At 47.5% G+C, this 18,790-nt stretch overlaps 1 protein-coding gene across 1 annotated transcript in view; it reads left to right on the top strand.

The window, feature by feature from the left end:
- Positions 1–18,790, top strand: part of SH3RF3 (SH3 domain containing ring finger 3) — a 465,406-nt gene that overhangs the window by 365,101 nt on the left and 81,515 nt on the right. Inside the window, exon 7 of the mRNA XM_012556270.1 lies at positions 15,207–15,377. Coding sequence (XP_012411724.1) covers positions 15,207–15,377 — 171 coding nt within the window. The remainder of the gene's footprint in view (positions 1–15,206; positions 15,378–18,790) is intronic.

Genomic DNA, 18,790 nt, shown 5'->3' with positions numbered 1-18,790 from the left:
CTATTCAGGTTTAACTTTTCACCTGGGTAACAGGGAAGGGAAACTGACATGTCAGAGAATGTCCTTCAAAGGATAACAAGTACTGTAATAGGAAGGAATGTGCCCACTGGTGACATGGGAATCATCTTAGCAGCAAATGAATCATGGTCCACATTACTTTTTGATCAACTATTATAATGAAGTTAAGTGTGTGTAATCTGTGGCTGTTCATGCTAAGCACCAGGTAGATCGTAGGTAGTATCACATAAGTTATAGCAGTATTCATTATCCATCTTAAAAACATAACCTTTGCAATCACACTTTTTATTTCATTCCTAGGGAGAAAAAGATAAGATTGGCCTCATCAATTTATCAAGTGGAGGGTTAGCCTGACCACTCACTCACGCATCCTCTTTATCGCCAAGAATCTAGCAGCCCATACTTATTAGGTGACATGTACATAAGGCAGAGGTCTGATCGTTCTTTATCTGATTGCTCTTCCCAAATCAGTATCTGTAAGTCATGTTCAAAAACACCTCTAGCTCTGAAATGGAGACCGAGAAGTGCTACCTTTACAAAAGCAACCACAGCAACAAGCATATTGCTCTGCGCCAGAGAGCCTACAAATTGTCATGGCCTTTGGACTCCATGCGAGCACCCTAATGGGGCTCACTTGGAGGTTGGTAATTGAATAACTTTAATAGACCCTCATCTCATAATCCTCATTATCACATGGGTTTAACTTCTACAGGTCAAAGCACGTCCCTTGAAACATTACTTCGCATGATTAAAAGACCTGATTTGTCACGGTCAGCCTGTTAGTTCAAAACTGGTTGCCGTCAAGTCGATTCCAACTCATAGCAACCCTATACGACAGAGTAGAACTGCCCTATAGGGTTTCCAAGGAGCGGTTGGTGGTTTCAAACTGCCAACCTTTTGGTTAGCAGCTGAGGTCTTAACCACTGCACCACCAGGGCCCCAGGCTGTTAGTAGCAGGATGTTATTCTTATCCCCTTCTTCTAGCATATAAGCAGGGACAGATTAACCAGTAAGCAAGGCACACACAGGCTTATGTTTAAGGTACGCATGGGCTTGTTTGTGCTTACTTACTAATCTGTAGTGCACAGTTTCAAAAAATATGATGAAAAACGGGTAAAATTGCGCACTACAGATTAGTAAGTAAGCACAAATAAGCGTACCTTGCTTTTTGGGTAATCTGTCCCTGCATGTAAGAGGTTTCCATGGGCAGTGATTTCTTTAGGGTTCAATTGCCTTGAAACATAAGAAGGGGTCTCAGTTTGCCTGTCTGGTGCATTTGAGGCAGCTTCTCATCTTTAGAGACATCTGCTCACTCAGACCCGCTGTGCTCCACACCCTCCCTTCTCCACTTCCACTGCATTTGGAAGCCACCTGAATTTCACTTCCTGGCTCGAGGGCTTGTCTGCCTTCCATCCTGGAAGACTTGCAGGTGCAGAATTTTCAGTGTCTGGTTCTGAAGGTCATGCTGTAGGTCAGAGATGAGCCAGTTCAAAAGATCTAAAGGTTGATAGAGAACGTTTGTGAATACAGTGTCACTCACGCTGCAGTGCTTAATCCTTGCCTCCACTTCTCCAGAGATATCTTAGAGCCAGAATCAGGAGAGTGAAGGAGCAGAGGTGCCAGAAAGAGGGTGGAGGGGTCACCTATGGGGCTGAATCAGCAACTGATGGATGACTTAGGCTGAGGAAGAGGGACTGAGCCCACCTAAAATATCTCATCTGGCACCTTCAGTGATTCCAACAAAGTCTCCTATCAGCTCTGCTAAACAATCACAAGCAGTGGAATAGCAGAGAAAGCAGAGGTGTCAGAGTTGGAAAAACCTGAATCTGAGTCCTGACTGGCCTGTAGGTAAGAGTCCTCACTTCTCCCAGCTTCAGTTTACTTGCCCAAGAGCTGAGGGCCATCATCACCGTTGGCCATTAGCACCTCCGCTCCAAGGAAATGGATATAAGATTGCCCTCTGAGGGTGAGATTTCCACTTAGTGGGGAGGATCCATCACCTGTGGGAGAAAACCAAGAGCTTGTCTGACAGTGTGCGACTGGAGAGTGTGGGAGCACCCAGAATTCCACCTGGGGGATCTGGGAGTCCTATCAAGGTGGCCAGAGATAGACTGAGAGAACAGGTGGAGTGTGGTTGGCATGGAGACCAGAAAAGGGAATGCCAGGGGGAACAGAGGACAGACATGGGCAGAATTTATCTGATGGTACTTGGGGTGAAGGCGGGGGTCACTGAATCTGGTCACCTGAGACCTGTACTCTGTCGTGAGCAAGGACAGTCTAGCAGACCTTGCTGTGGTTGGAGGCAGCCCTTATGACCACCACCTCCACTTGTTCTGATGGTTAGAAGGTCACCAAGCCAGCTTCTAATAACTATACAGTCTCGAAGCTTTGTGACATGGGGAAAGGGGTTTGGTGACCAAAGCATTCCTAAGATGGGAAAGGAATGTATTCCACTATAAATTAATAAAGCAGAATCTGATTCTACACTTTAGTCTGGGATGGGTTTGTTAGTATGAGTTCAGTACAACAGAATCCAGTAAAATAAGTCCCTGGCAAGACTGACGGCCAAAACCTGGACTGGGGTAAGTCCATCCAGTTACCGCCACCCAGAAGTGTCTTCTGCAGCCATACAGCCTTCTCTGGCAACACCCCAACCTCGTGGTCAGTCCATTCAGGCTTTCACGGCACCTGCTCTGGAGGTTATTGAGGATGAATGTGACAATGTGTGTGAGAACCCTCAATGATGATTGTCCCCTGTCCCCTACCCCACACAGCCCTGCTATGCTGATCCTAGTTATGGAGAGGGCAAAATTAGGGTCCCAACCATGTAGGGGAATAGGGAGAAATGCACATAGGAAGAACAGAGGAATTCCCTTAAAAGAATTCTCTAGAGCAGAGCATAGAGCCTGGTGGGTAGTCTTCATTCCAATAATTGGAAGACTTCTAGAGCTGCTGGCAGGGCTAACTGCATCTGGGAGAAAAGAGATGCTCCCATGAGCCCCCGGGGCCAGGAGGCTGCAGGGCACATGGCGGCAGGGCCTCCCCAGCAGCACAACCTTTGCGTTAGGTTGGGATTTTTGGAAGCCGACTCCGAGACTGAGAGGGTCATGCGGAAGGTCTATTGGAGCATGCTGTCAACACAGACACCTGTAAGGGTGTGAGGACAGCAGAACGGGGGGAGGGAGAAGCTAAGATGTAGTTGCAACAGAAGCCTCAGCTGATCCTAAAGGGGGTCAGCTTCAAGGTTCCCCAGATTGAGGCAAGCCAGTCTTGTCTTCAGGCTGCCCTTGGGAGGGAGGCATAATCTGGGATGAAGCAGTACCCTGCAGGGAAGTTCCCAGTGAGGGCTCAGCCGCGAGCTCTCAGCAGCCTATAGTCCTAGCAGCTGCAGGATGGGTGCCTTGGCCCTGAAGAGGGGATCTGGACAGTGTATCCCCGTACTCACTACAGCAGTGGTTCTTAAACTTAACAGTGCACCAGAAGTACCTGGAGGACTTGTTGAAAGACAGATTGCTGGGTCCTAGCCCCAGCAGAGGAGTCCTGAAGGGTGCATATGGTTAACTGAAAGGCTGAAGTTTCAAGTCCTCCCAATGGCACCTTGGAAGAAAGACCTGGTGATCTATTTCCAAAAAAGGAACATGAAAACCCTGTGAAGCACAGTTCTACTCTGACACACATGAGGTGGCCATGAGTCAGTGTCGACTAGATGGCAGCTGGTTTTTAGCCCCAGTAGATCAAGAACGTGGCCCAAGAATTTGCATTTCTAACAAGTTCCCGGGTGATGCTGCAGGTCCAGGGCCTGTAGCTGGGAATCACTGCAGTGTTGCCAACCAAGGCAATTTCACATGGGCTCGTGCTGAAAGGGATGCCAGCCCCGGCTCCTTTCTTCCAGGCTTCCCAGCACTGGGGATGGTTGCCTGGGTACCACTTGGGAGAACCAGGATCTGAACCAGCACTGGCCACTAACTGTGGGCCCTGTGGAATTAGAAGGAACACCAGGGGGATTGGGTGGCATGCACAAGCTGGGTCATGATGCCAGGCACCTCAGGGAAGAGGGGAAAGGCAGGAGTGCTTGGGGGGAGCAGACCACTCTGCAGCCACCCAGAGAGTTCCCCAAATGCACTGCATTCTCTCTCCCTTCTGGGCTTCTGCATGCATGGGTAGCCCTGTCTGGAACACTGTGTCACCTCACAACCTAGCTCAGCTGTCACCTCTGTGGGGAGAGCTTCCCTGTCTCCCATGCTAGGCAGGGTCCCCTCCTCAGCTCCTGTGGCGTCCAGCGTAGGAGGCTGAGTTTGCACTTATAGCTGTCTGCCCCACCCCCCCGGCCCCGAATGGGTGCTCCTTAAGCGCAGGCTCTGTGTGTGCACAATTCTCTCTCTGCCACCTGGCTGTCATTCCGTAGATATTTATGGAGATGAGAAATCAAAGAACGGGCCCATGTCTAGCTAGTAACTGCTACGGCCCTGGCAGCTAGAAGAACAGAAACAGAACTTCTTGTAGGAGGAATACAAAATAGTCTTTTACTTATTTTAAAAGAACCTTGAGCAAGCTATCTTGTAGAGGAGAAAGAGTGTAAAATTGAAGAAGGATTTAAAATACCTTAATTCACTCCTTGATTAGTGTGGAAGAGGACAATTACCAGAGAGTAAAGAGCTTCTTGGAGTTCCTGGCTGGTGCCAACAGTTAATGCGCTTAGCTGCTAACCAAAAGGTTGGAGGTTCAAGTCCACCCAGAGGTACCTCGGAAGAAAGGCCTGGTGACCTATTTCCAGAAAATCAGCCACTGAAAACCCTATGGAGCACAGTTCTTTTCTGACACACATAAGGTCACCATGAGTCAGAGCTGACTCTAGGGCAACTGTTTTTTTTAAAGATCTTGCTACAGAAATAAGCAAATAATAAGGGCAAGTGAAGGCTGTGCTCAGATACTTTCAACAGGCTGTACATGAAAACAGATGCACAGTGCCAAGCTGAGAAATCAACAGAGCCACCAGGCTGGCCTGCAGTGTGGACACTGTGGAAGGGCACCTGGGTGAAGGAGTGAGTGGAGCTGACATCCAGCCACCAACTCACTTGCCCAGCTGCACACCTGGTAGAGGCTGCCTGGAGGAAGGGGCACCTTTTTTTATTCACCTGCTCAGAAGAGGCGCCTCATTCTAATTTGCACAAAAGCCCCATATAGACAGTCGGGTGGTGGTGAAGAATGTTTACGGAACCAGATTCCCCTATTATTTCCTCAGAAAAGGTATTTTGAATACTAAACTTTGTGTGAGAGTTCACAGGGGTGATATCTGAACAGGGAGGAGGCTAGCACCCTTATGGTTTATGTGTGCTATAGAACTTTCCCAGAATACTGCGATGTAGGAATACTGTTAAGCTGCCAAGGTCTTTTTAAGTAACTTAAAAGTGAGAGTTGGGCCCTGCCCACAAATACCACCTTGACTTATTTCATTTCATACGAGGAGGAGGCTGCATATCAACTGGGCCACCGCAGCCTCTGTGCCTGTGCCCAGCTGTGACACCTGCAGGCTCTGTATGAGGACCAGTTTGCATTTCTGAGCACCAGAGAATGCCCACCAGCTCAGCCAAGAGACTGTCTCCACTTGCGTTCTGGCAGGAGGTCGACCGAGGGGAGACGGGAAGAAAAGGACAGTTAAGAGTATTTGGAATCCAGAATCAACTAGGTACATGAAGTGGGCTTTGGAGACCAGGAGTAGCTGGAGGCATCAGGGTGAGAGTTGACTGATCCATTCTTCATGGTACAAATCACTCTTCAAGTGTGGTCCATCTGGTGCGTTCTCTTGAATCGTTCTGAAAGGAAAACAGATGCAGAATGACATATTCACCCACGCCGGGCCAATGCCTTACCCCGCCATGAGTCACATGCCAGACACGCAGATACCACGCACACCGGAGTGTCGTGCAAGGAAACGGAACGAGCCAGCAAACCCATCTGCTTTTGGTTTCCCATCTGAGGCACCCGCAGGGCTGGGGGTGGAGGGGGATATAGGAGGGGAAGAGATTTTTCAAGGTGCAGTCAGACTTATTTACATTCCAGTTCCCCCAGCAACATACACCTAAAGGCTAAACTTGAAATATTTAAACCAGAGGAAGGATTAGTCATATGACAGAACAAATTTAAAATAAAGATGAAAATACCACGCACGTTAGTGGCCTGGTGAAAATCAGCACAGCACCTTGCCTAAATGGTGGATCACATTAGACCTGCACTCACAGTAAGGGGAGGAAGGTGCCGTCCCTCGCTGTCTCCAGAAATCCTGCCTTACCAGCGCCCCCTACAGGAGAGTCCATGCTACATCCCAGCTGGGCTTAGCCCCACTCTCTTATGTAGCATTTCATGCATTTCATGATGCCTTACCAAAGTCCCTGGGGCCCTGGTGGCGCAGTAGTTAAGAGCTCAGCTGCTAACCAAAAGGTCAGCAGTTCCAGTCCACCAGCTGCTCCTTGGAAACCCTATGAAGCAGTTCTACTCTGTTCTATAGGGTCAACTCGATGGCAGTGGGTTTGGTTTTGAGTTATCAAAGTCCCTATGGCCATATTCACAGCTTCTGGTGGCCACAGAACCTGGCCCTGCCTCTAACTAGCTATGTGAACATAGAAAGCCTCATAAGCTTTTTGAGCCTTACTTTCCTCAGCTGTAAAATGGGGGTATGATACCTACCTCAGAGTGTATGTGGAGCTCAGGAGAGAGAATGAGAGTGTCTGGCACACAGCAAATACTAGTTTCCAGTATTTCTCCCCTTGTCTTGCTCAGCTGATGACCCACGGCACCTGTGGTGGGGGACAGAGTTATACACGACTGTCCCTAGGGTGGAGCCCTGGTGGCACAGTGGTTAAGAGCTCGGCTGCTAACCAAAAGGTCAGCAGTTTGAATCCACCAGCTGCTCCTTAGAAACCTTATGGGGCGGTTCTACTCTGTCCTATAGGGTCACTTGGAGTCAGAATCAACTCAATGGCAACGGGGTTGGTTTTTTTTATCCTTAGGGCCACTCCAGGCCGCCACGACTTATAAATAAGGCCTCAAATAAAATCAGAGCTGATGACAATGCTTTGAGAAAGAAGAGAGTGTCACCTCTCTGGTGATGATGATGTCCCTTGGAAATGACACCTGACTGCTGTTTGCTGTTAGCACCAGAGAGATATTATATATCACTGGGATTTTAGATAAATAGAATACCTTCAATTGTGAAAGAACTATCAACTTCATACTGTTGAGAATCTAGACTTCCATGTGAAGAAGTCTAGAATGTAGTATACAATTTAAAAAAAAATTTTTTTTTTTTGCAAACTAACCTAAATTATACCATTCTCTCAGTGTCTCCTATCCTAAAAGATCAGGAGGAAGTGAGGATTAAATTTTTGTCCCTGGTCCTTGGCAATGTGGGTGGGGTACACTGAGTCAAAGCTGAACAAGTTGGGCAGTGGATGTACGGCCAAGTTCACCTCTTGACTGTCCATTATTCTGCTTTTATTATTTCATTGGGAATCATGTCTGTGTTTATCTTAAATAAAAATAGGATTTCAAAAGAATTCTTTTGACTTAAAGAACTTAATCAAGATGACTTTAGGCCTACTATATAAGAATCTTCATGTCTGTTTTGACGGAGAAGGATTGAAACTCCCCTTATATGTTACGAAGTAAACGCAACGCCCATTGTTCCATTGAATGACATAGGTTCCTAAAATGATGCATAAAACATAATAAACTCCTTCCCGAAAGGTAATTAACTTTCAATTATTTAATGGCTGCCCCTTTAGGCTCAGAAACATAATGATCAAACCATTCGAATGGTTTGTTGGACATTTATCCAAGTTGCTAACACTTGCTTTATTTTTAAAATGTGGAGTGTGAATCTGGCAGCTGTATAAGTTAGAAGCTAATTGATAGCTGTCACTAAGCCCAGGTGTGGGCAGATGCAGATCCGTCCTTTGGCGGTGGCTAAGCCAACATGTGCCTTACGCATTCATCCCCTGAAGGTCTGTCCTCTGTCTGTCAGGGACAGCTCATTATGCGGCCAGGTGACTTGGAGAACAAGTACTCCTGTACCCGAGAGGAGCCTGTGATTCAGAGCAAAAACCAAACCAAACCCATTGCTGTTGAGTCGATTCCAACTCATAGTGACCCTATAGGACAGAGTAGAACTGCCCCATAGGGCTTCCAAGGTGTGATATTTACAGAAGCAGACTGCCACATCTTTCTCCCGCAGAGCAGCTGGTAGATTCAAACCGCCAACCTTCTGATTAACAGCTCAGTGCTTAATCACTGCACCACCAGGGCTGCTGATTCAGAGCAGAGATCCCTTTATTCATAACTATGGCACCACTCCCAGTCCCACCCCAGCTGATGGGCAGTGTGAATGACCCATTGAAAGTGGCCCTAGGCCAGGTCACTCCATCCCCTGGAGGCTGGAAGAGTTGGAGGAGGGGGCAGAGAAGGAAGACTTTTCCAGGCCACCCACTGCCCTGGTTAGAGTGTTCCTTGGCATTTTCAGTGGCTAGAACAACCCAGCTTGGCATCATTGTTAAAAGAAGCATTGTCACTTCTAGGTTCTGCTCCCCCCTGTGAGGTATCTCTCACCCCTCCCTCGGGCCTTTGAATCTTTCACCTCCTTCTTCCCCAGCTTGCCACCCTCTCTGCTTCATTCTTTCTGTCTCTGTGTTCCTCCGAGCCAAGTCAGGTTGGACGCCCATCTTTCTCTGCCCTTCTTGCCCTGTCTTTCGGACTCTGCCTCTCCTCCTGATTTCCTCCCCTTCCCGTTTAGAGATCCACATCCTGCAGTTCCCCCTTCACACCCTGTTCTTTCTGCCTTTTCGTTGATCCTTCCTGTGAGCTTTCCCCATGCCTCCCCTCTTCCTTCTCCTTTTGTTGTCCCAGCTCTTGATAGTGACCTCCTAAATGAGAAAAACCAAAACCTGTTTGCTCTGCTGTTGTTTTTATATTCCAGGTCAGCGGCAGTTGTTATTGTTAGGTATTGTCGAGTCAGTTTCGACTCATACCGACCCTACGCACAACAGAAGGAAACACCGCCCTGTCCTGCACCATCCTTACAATAGTCGTTATGCTTGAGCCCGTTGTTGCAGCCACTGTGTCAGTCCATCTTGTTGAGGGCCTTCCTCTTTTTTGCTAACTCTCCACTTTACCAAGCATGGTGTCCTTCTCCAGGGATTGGTCCCTCCTGATAACATGTCCACAGTATGTGAGGCAAAGTCTCGCCATCCTTGCTGGCAGAGCAGGGGACGATATGAAAGGATTTCGCATGCACACGTGTGGCATGTGTGTGCATGTCCACACACACACACACACACACATCTTTTCCCTCAGCAGTCTTAACCTTAGTCTCAAAATCAGAGGTCCTGTTCTATTCTTCTTTTAACAAATATTGGTTGAGAACCTGCTATGTGTCACGCACTATTATAGGTACAGAACAAAACACAAAAACCCCTGCTCTTATGGAGGGTACAGTCTAGGGGGCCAGGGAAGGGATGAGAGATGAGAGCTCCAAATAGAGTAAGTGCAAGTGTCCTGAGGCAGGAGTGTGTTTGATATATTCAGAGAACACCTTGGAGGAGAGCTTCCCTAAGCCAGGGTTTGCTGGGTTCCCTCAGCCAGAAGACCTCCATAGGGTTCCTTTCCTCTGGGCTTCTTCAGCCCTGAGGCCTAATGTCTCCCAGAACTCTGTTTCCAGCAGAAGGGAGCCCTGTTTTCTCCTCCACTCAACACAGAAGGGAGACGCAACTACAGGTCCACAGGTAGATGCCTTTGGCCAGGATTCCTGCTGTCACGAGATGACACTGCTGCTCAGAACTGGACAGCTCTCACAGGAGTGTGTTGAGAAGTGGGGAGGAGATGAGCGAGGAGAAGGGATGTAAACTCTCCATGTGGTGGTCAACCCCATAGCCAGACTCTCCTTGAGGCAGTCAGCCTCTCCCTCTTAGAACCTCTATGCGTGAAAGGCACCATTTGCAAAAGGCGTCTGAAGCAAAGCTCACAGCAACAAAAACAGAGAGGCTTAGAGGGGAGGAAACATTCTGCATATGACTTCAATGAAACGTAATGCTTTCCCCATTAAAGTGTTTTATGATCTGTAGCCCATATGTACATGACACTGTGCAGGCGAGATGTGAATGGGGCTTAGCACTTTTGTCAGGCTGGGATCAAACAGAGGAACCCTCAGAGTTTCTCTGGGACACCAAAGCATATGGCCCCAGTGGCCCAGTCTTTCCTGTGAAAATGTTTAATCATGGCACATAGCATCAGCCCAACATGGAAAAGGCGAGAAGAAGGGTGGGCCAAGGCCACACAGGCCCTGAGTCAGTAGAGACCCAGCCCAGCACAAGGTCCACAGAATCTCTGTCTCCCTCTGGAAGTCCACTAGTAGAACTCCCTAGAAACCTGGCAGAATACTTCTGGGATCTGCCTTGGCTGGCGCAGGCGGACTCATCTTTTGCACAGGCCTGGCCGTGGAGCCATGCACAGCTTATAGCCGACATTTCCTCACTGTGTCCACCAGCCTCTGGACAGGCCCCAGTGGTGAGTGGAACAGGCAAGCTTTGCTTAACATAAGATCCCAGGGTGGTGTAAATGGTTTGTGCCTGACTGCTAACCTAAAGGTTGGCGGCTCGAACCCACCCAGAAGCCCTGCAGGAGAAAGGCCTGGGGATCTGCTTCTGTAAATATTACAGCTGAGAAAACCCTATGGAACAGCTCTGCTCTGCAATGCATGGGGTCGCCATGAGTTGGAATCGACTTGACGGCAACAGTTTTTTGTTTCACACACTTGGGCCTGTATTGGGCCTCCTGTTTCCCATCAGGCAGCTGAGGAGACCTCTGTTTTGCTCCCTGATTATGCACACAGAACAAAGACGATGCAAGATGGTGTCTCCCATCTGGTGACTAATGAAATATAATTATTTGATTAGGTCTGGTGTCACACGCACTCACCCATCCACCTAAGCACACCCTGAGGAACCATTACCCCTGCTCAGAATTCTGCTCATTACCACTGTTTATTTACTGGCCACAGAATCAAAAAGATGGTTCTGACATCATAAAGAGACAGAATGAGGCAAACTTAAACAGGATTTATGCTTCAGTTATATTTCCTTGAGAGCAGGCGCGAACAGCCGTGCATCATTTTTATTGGTTCACAAGCCTCCCCCCCACCACAGCCATCTTTTTTTCTTTTCAGCTTCTTTTTATGTTTTCTTTGCCTTAGCTCCGAGGTGTGTCTGAGCCCCCCCTCCTTCTTCCCGCGTGAGGCGGTCCCCTGCATAAGGGCTTTTGTGGTGTTAATGTAGTTTTCATGTGACTTTTCCGTTTATAGCAATTCTTCTGTCACCATCAAAGAGCCCACTAAGAATCAGCAAATGTGAAAACAGAAGGATTACACCTGGGGTTCCACTTTATTTGTCACCTGGGAATAGTGTCCAAAAAGTGAATCTTTATGCCCATGCAGAGCCAGGCGTCCTCTCTGGTGATGGCTTTTTTTATCTTCCCGCAAGCCCAGGAGTCGTTCCTAATTTTCAGTATTTATCTTTTCAAACAGGGAAGGAAAGACAGGTTTAAGTCACACTTTTCATTTCCCTTCCCGAAGGGAAGGGGGAGGGGAGGGGAGGGAAAACTGTAAACAAAGGAGGTAAACAAGGCTATCATTGAATAAAAGCAGAATGGCTTGGGGAGCGTAGCATTAGGAAGCTGGAAAGGGGTGGCAGATTTTTTTATTCTAAGGCCAAGAAATCTTTAGTCTCCACAGGACTCTAATTCTGTTCTAGAATATTCCTTACTAGGCCTGTCAGACCTAGAAACCAGTTACCGGCAAGTCAGTTCCGACTCACGACAACCTCCTGTGTGTCGGAGTAGAATGGTGCTCCACAGGGTGTGCAGTGGCTGATTTTTTGGAAGTAAGTCGCCAGGTCTTTTTTCTGAGGCACCTCTGGTGGACTCAAACCACCAACCTTTTGCTTAACAGCAGAGTGTGTTATTCGTTTGTATCACTCAGGGACTCCCTCAGACCCAGGAGGCCTCGTTTCTTCTCGGTTGAACTCTAGTGAGCCGTATGCTGTTTCTGTGTTCGCCCAATATGAAGTCCCGTCCCAGAGTCAGGAAGGAGCTCTGGGAAGTCTCTGAACTTTTCTCAGACCCTCAGAGACCTCATGCCCACATGAGCCCTTCGGAGCCCATGGCTTCTGGAAGGACCTCAAATGTAACCACCAAGTAACCCCAGACCAGTGTGAGATCCGGTGGGTGACACTTCTTTAAAATTCATCTTATTGAACTTAAGCCTCCACCAACTTCCCTGGCTGAATCTTCTGAACAAATGTAGTTGTCTGATGCAATTCTCTCTGTCAGTTCAAAACCAACCATTCCCCAACCCCAATACTTTTGCAAGTATTATCCCATCCTCATGAGTACCTGTGAGGTTGTGATCCAGGTATTACTAGGTATTTTACAAAAGGGAAGCCTAGGAGGTAAGGTGGCTTGTTCGGGGTCATGGGCTGAGTTAGTAGCACAATTTCTAAACTCTAGACCAGAATTTTCACCACTACATTTCAGAGTTTGATCTTTCCTTGTCTGCAAATAAGACTTAAAAGAAAAGTAGAATTCAAATAAAATAGTCATAGTACATATTGCAAGGGAGAATATGACCAAGAATTCCCTATCTAGATGATCTTCTCTTTTAAAAAGGCATCTGAGATCTCTTCCAATTCAGATTTACTGGATTTATGTCAGGCAGGTAAGCCAATCCCCACATTAGGCTAAATGAGGAAAAAACAGTCTAAAAATGCTTACTTGTTCATACTTGGTTTCTCTTGCCTAGAACAACAGGCTTTAGATAGTATGGAAGAATAGGAAAAATTGTGGGATCCAAGACCTGGCCCCCAGGGATCCAGTTCTGTCACATACTATAGGGCCTTGTCCCTGGGTGGCACAAATGGTTAAGTGCTCAGCTACTGTTGTGGATTGAATTGTGTCCCCCAAAAAATATGTTAACTTGGCTAGGCCATGATTCTCAGTATTGTGTGGTTGTCTTCCATTCTGTAATCTAATGTAATTATCCTCCATTTCGTGATATATTATAAATCCTTGTCTATATGCCTGTGGTTATGGTCCCATTTGGGAGCGAGCTGTCAATTATGTTAATGAGAAAGGGTTAGGGTGGGATGTATCTCGAGTCACTGCCTTACTAGAGAGTGTGACTCAAGTCACCACCCTTACCCCAGTCACCACCCTTACCACCCTTATTCAAGTCATGCCCTTACCTGAGTCATACCTTGTATCTTACAAGAGGTAAAAGGAGAGAGAAGTGAGCAGAGATAGGGACTTCAATACCACCAAGAAGAAGAGATGGGAGTGAAGCATGTCCTTTGGATCTGGGGTTCCTGTGCTGAGAACCTCCTAGAACCGGGAGACACAAGAGAGAGCTGTAATACCAGAGATGGTGCAAGACAGCAAGAGGCAGTGGCAGAGAAACGGCAGCAGCAGAACCAGGAGACCAGAGAGACACAAAGTGGCAGCCAACCTATGGAGCGAGAGAGCTGGGTGCCTTTGGGCAGGAGACTTCCTGGTGGAGGGGGTTGCCTCTGGGCACTTACTGGCAGAGCTAAAGAGCTTTGTAACACCTGCTGGCACAAGGCAGAGGCTAGACCTAGGGGCCGAGAGAAGAGACAGGCCTGCCTGTGGACATGGCTGAGAAGAGGCTGTCCTTATCGACACAGACCTTCCTCCAGAGTCAGCAGAGAAAGCTTTCCTTGCAAGCCAGTGCTCTGAATTCAGACTTCTAGCCTCCTAAACTGTGAGAAAATAAATTTCTGTTTGTTAAAGCCATCCACTTGTGGTATTTCTCTTATAGCAGCACTGGATAACTAAGACAGCTACTGTCATGGATTGAAATGTGTCCCCCAAAAATATGTGTCAACTTGGTTAGGCCATGATTCCCAGTACTGTGCAGTTGTCCTCCATTTTGTGATTGTAATTTTCCTGTGCGTTGTAAATCCTAATCTCCGCCTATGGTTAATAAGGCAAGATTAGATTATGTTAAAGAGGATTAGGGTGGGATGTAACACCCTTACTTAGGTCACATCCCTCATCAATGTAAAGGGAGTTTCCCTGGGGTGTGGGCTGCACCACCTTTTATCTTACAAGAGATAAAAGGAAAGGGAAGTGAGCAGAGAGTGGGAACTTCATACCACCAAGAAAGCAGCACCAGGAGTAGAGCACGTCCTTTGGACCTGGGGTCGCTGCACCTGAGAAGCTCCTTGACCAGGGGAAGATTGATGACAAGGACCTTCCTCCAGAGCCAACAGAGAAAGCCTTCCCCTGGAGCTGATGCCCTGAATTTGGACTTGTAGCCTACTAGACTGTGAAAGAATAAATTTCTCTTTGTTCTAAAGCCATCCACTTGTGCTATTTCTGTTATAGCAGCACTAGATGACTAAGACAGCTACTAACCAAAAGGTTGGCAGTTCGAATCCACCCAAGAGGAATCTTGTTAGAAAGGCCTAGCTATCTGCTTCCGAAAGGTCACAACCATGAAAATTCTATGGAATGTGGTTCTGCTCTGCACACATGTGGTCTCCATGAGTCGGAATATACTCGAGGGCAACTGGTTTTGTTGGGTTTTATAGGGCCTTGGGCGAATTGCTTGACCTCACTGAGCCTGGCTTCCCATCTGTAAAATGGGCAGGTGGCAATGACTACCCTGCCTTCCCAGAACCAGTACAGGGTGTACAGTGACCATGGGCTTTAGGCTCAAAGTGACGGTTGCAAAGGTCCCGGCTCTGTCCCTTCCCTGCTATGTGTCTTTGGGCACATCGATTATCTTCCAGGACTTGGTGTCTCAGGTGTGAAATGGCAATAACTGTCACTACCACTCAGACTTAAGTTTGTGAAAGCCCAGCCTCTCACAGGGACCTGGGGAATACTCCTTTTCCCCTTTCTTCCTACCTATCTCATTGGTTTATTGTGAAGATTAAGTCAGATAAGGTGTGTGCTAGTTCTTTTTAAACTACAGGGCCCTCATAGACATTAGCTACTATTTTTAGGTTGAGTTCATCCAAAGAGGAGCCCTCAAATGTGCTCCAGGTGATGTAGGCAACCCACCCTGCCACCCCCTCCGTCCTGTGAACTTATCCATTTACCCTTGGCCCTGAATCTTCTACCCACAGGTACCTGGCGCTTTACGCCTACAAGCCCCAGAAGAATGATGAGCTGGAGCTGCGAAAGGGCGAGATGTACCGAGTCATTGAGAAGTGTCAGGACGGCTGGTTCAAGGGGACGTCCCTGAGGACTGGGGTCTCGGGTGTGTTCCCCGGAAACTACGTGACACCTGTCTCCAGGTGAGGGCCAAGCAGCCCTAGGAGGTAGCAAGCGTCCTCCACGGTTCCTTTAACTGATTGTTATTGCCTAAAGGTGATGCTGTGGTCTGGACAGTCCAAAACACGGACAATCCAGAAGGCAGCAAAACACACTACTGCCCGTGGAGTCAGCTCATGTGAGCGCTGAGGTCTCCTTGCAGCAATGACTCTGTGGGCCTGAGAAGGTTTAGAAGGCATAGGGAAATTTTGGCGAAAATTCTACCATTTTAGTTGAGTTTACTTGGTTTTACTGCAGCAGACACTGGCTACCTAAGGGAGAAGAATGGAAACAAAATGAGTTGGAATTAGGGCAACAGCATTAACTAACCAGGAAAGTCCCCAAAGAGAGTAAGATCACGCGTGTGTGTGTGTGTGTGTCAGAGAGAGAGAAGAGTGTGTGTGTGATCACATCTAGACCTGTTACACATAAAACCCATATTGTATATACGCAAAGGACAAAGGATAACAAACTTTAATGATGGTTATAGAATGGTAACATTATCTGTAATTTTTTAAAAATTTCTTCCTTGTGCTTTCCTATGTTTTACAGATTGTCTATTATATTACTTTTATAAAGTTATTTTAAAAGTTCACCAAAGAGGTAATCCAGAGTTGTCTGGGAATTTTCCATGAGATGAGGGCACCATTGCTTGATTTCATCTCAGTCAGTCATACTCATCGAAGCCCCTTACGGACACCTCCCTGCGTTAACTCTCCAGGACATACACATTAGTTAAAGACATGGCCCTTGGGATTCTACTGCCTTTTGGAACAAGGCTGCCATGAAGAAAAATGATGCCTAAAACCTTCCATTGATTGTTAGACTGATTCACATTTTTCCAAGTTGTGTAAGAAGGTCAATGGGAGAGTATTTATTTTAACTGGTTTTATTTACCCAGTGTATTCTTTAGCCAGTACTTCCCAAAGGGTGCCCAGTCAGGACCTTGGGGGAGAATGGAATCCGGCCTGAGCCCAGGAAGGTGTCCAAGGACGAGGATTAAGAAGCGGTTGAGCATAGTTCAATCAGGTGACCCTCAGCAGGGAAAAGCTTAACCGAATTGCAGAGGGACTTTGAGAAATGTTCCATGCCTCAAGCTCAAGCAGCAGGAGGCTAAGGGACCTCTGCTTTGGGTGTGTCTTCCCCACAGTTCTCTTGGTGCTTATTTACAGGCTCAGAATGACTTCCCCAGCTTCGTACTTTCCAGTACTAGATTTCAAAGAGCAAAGTCTTTAGTATTGATCCCATATGCTGGTATTTACAGGCCATGTCTTTTAGCCTACAACTTTGTTTACTTTTAAAGCATTTCCAAGTCATCTCATCCTTGAAGAAAACACCCAGGTAGTTCAGTGCAGCTGAGCAACAACGAAGGCAGGGGTAGGCACTTTAAAGCTAGTGGCATCTCCCTTCTCTTTGGCAGTCACTTGGATCAGTAAAAATCCCCCTAGCCGAGGCCAGGCTTGAGTTTCTGTCAGTGCAGATCAGCCCCAGAGCTTCCTCATGTATAAGCTAGCTGCTCATTAACCTGTGGCCCTCCATCCAACAAGGACGAAATCACCTGGCTGGGCTCCAGCTGTGCAAGGAGCGAGCATCGGCACACACAGTAGTGCTGGCCTGGAAACAAGCATGCTCAGCCTGTCCTCAAGCGACCCTTCTTGGAGAATGTGGGTCACTCCCCAAGATTATGGGGTGTACCCTGCGAAGTGTGCACCCTCAAGGAAAACCCAAGCCTGAGACGGCAAGTTGTTCTGGACCCAGCAGCCTTACCCAGTCCTGCCTGGGGAAGTTTCAGCCTGTCACTCACTCTTCTCCTTTATAGGACAGGCACATTCTTCTCCACCCATAGTCTTGGGGGGAGTCAGTCGGCTTTTAGGCTGTGAACTGGTTCCCCAAATTCCCAGTTTCCCCAGTTTCACTCCTCCAATTCTTCCTTTACCTTTACCCTAGGATTTCCTTAAACCTTTCAGAAACATAATGACTGTAGTTTAAATACAGCTTCCTTAGGTGGCATTCAGGATCCTCTATCATCTGACTCCAGACCTTCCCAACGCTTTGTGCCAGCCCAATGCTCTGCCCCCTTGATCTAGCCACATTGAACTGTTTGCCATTCCCTACTTGCACCATGCAGTTTCATCACTTGAGCTTTCTTTAGGCTGCCCTACCCTTCCCCCTAAATCTGAGATACCTTCCCATTCTTCCAGCTACAAAATTAAACCCTACATATCCTTCAAGACTTCAATTTTAAGGCCTCTCCCTTTACAAAACCTTCTCTGATCACCCGCCTCCCTGCACCACTCAGACTGGATGCTCTTCCTCCATATTGTCATGAACATCCTCTTGGCAAGTGCTGCTTGTGACAAGGGTCACCGTGTAGGTGTGCGGCGGCCCCACTAGCCTGTGAGCTCCTTGACCACAGTAGCCGTCTCCAGCTTTACATCCCCACAGCTCCTTGCATACCATTTGCACGTACTAGATGCTCAACAAACGCAGGTTGAGTAAACAAATGGAATCTGGTCGTTTTGATAAGAATTTAGTTTCAAGAACTAACTTCCCTTACCACTTGGGGCCTTTTTTTATGAGAAAACTCTCTAACTGATGAAATTTGAACCACTTTGGGTGACCCACGTCAACTCATTCCTTCATTGCTTGTGAACCTTGTCGTTTGTTAATTTCCTTCAAGCCCTCTCAATCTTCGACCTCTAAAGACATTTAGAACACGAGAGAACCAGTTTGCTCCAGTCACTTCAAAATCTGTCTGCAGTTAGGAGTCCATCCTGGTAGCTGCAGTATTGTGAGGGTCACTGGGTGATCACTGTCTAGTCACTAGGAGAAGGAGTGGTCAGGTGCCCCCTTAGTCAGTATCTCAGAGACCCAGACTTCCCTACCCAGCTCCATAGCTCACCATGAAAAGAAAGGCTTCACAGTCTGTAGTCACAGACACGAAGGAGAACTGTCCTCTTCCCTGTGGCTCTGCAGATTTATACCCTCTCTAATCCAAGCTCCTTGCTGTTCTTAAGGAAAATTGCCCAAGTTACGCAGCAAAAAAGTGATGCCTTTCCAGGACAGTGGTCAAATGAATGGGTGGAAGGCACAGTCCTTTATTCACAGACCTGTATTTGTGCAACTGTGCTCACTGCCGGTCATTCTGAAATGCTCTGCAGTAGTGGTGGGCTCTTGGTGGGCTTGTAGTTTAGTGGTTAGAGTTGATTTGGTAGCTGTACAACCTTTGAGGGCATTTGGAGTTCATTTAAAACTACGATGAGGAGGATCATGGTGCCTGGCTGCTAGAAGTGACAGCACGCACTCAGGAAATAAAGAAAAGCCTGTGGAGGCCTTTGCCAAACAGCTCTTAGAAAAGATGTAAAGGGATTTACCGCTGCCAAACTAGAAGCAGATG

Source organism: Trichechus manatus, unplaced genomic scaffold, assembly GCF_000243295.1.
Source record: "Trichechus manatus latirostris isolate Lorelei unplaced genomic scaffold, TriManLat1.0 scaffold00004, whole genome shotgun sequence".
NCBI classification, from domain to species: Eukaryota; Metazoa; Chordata; class Mammalia; order Sirenia; family Trichechidae; genus Trichechus; species Trichechus manatus.
This window is presented reverse-complemented; position numbering and strand designations above follow the sequence as displayed.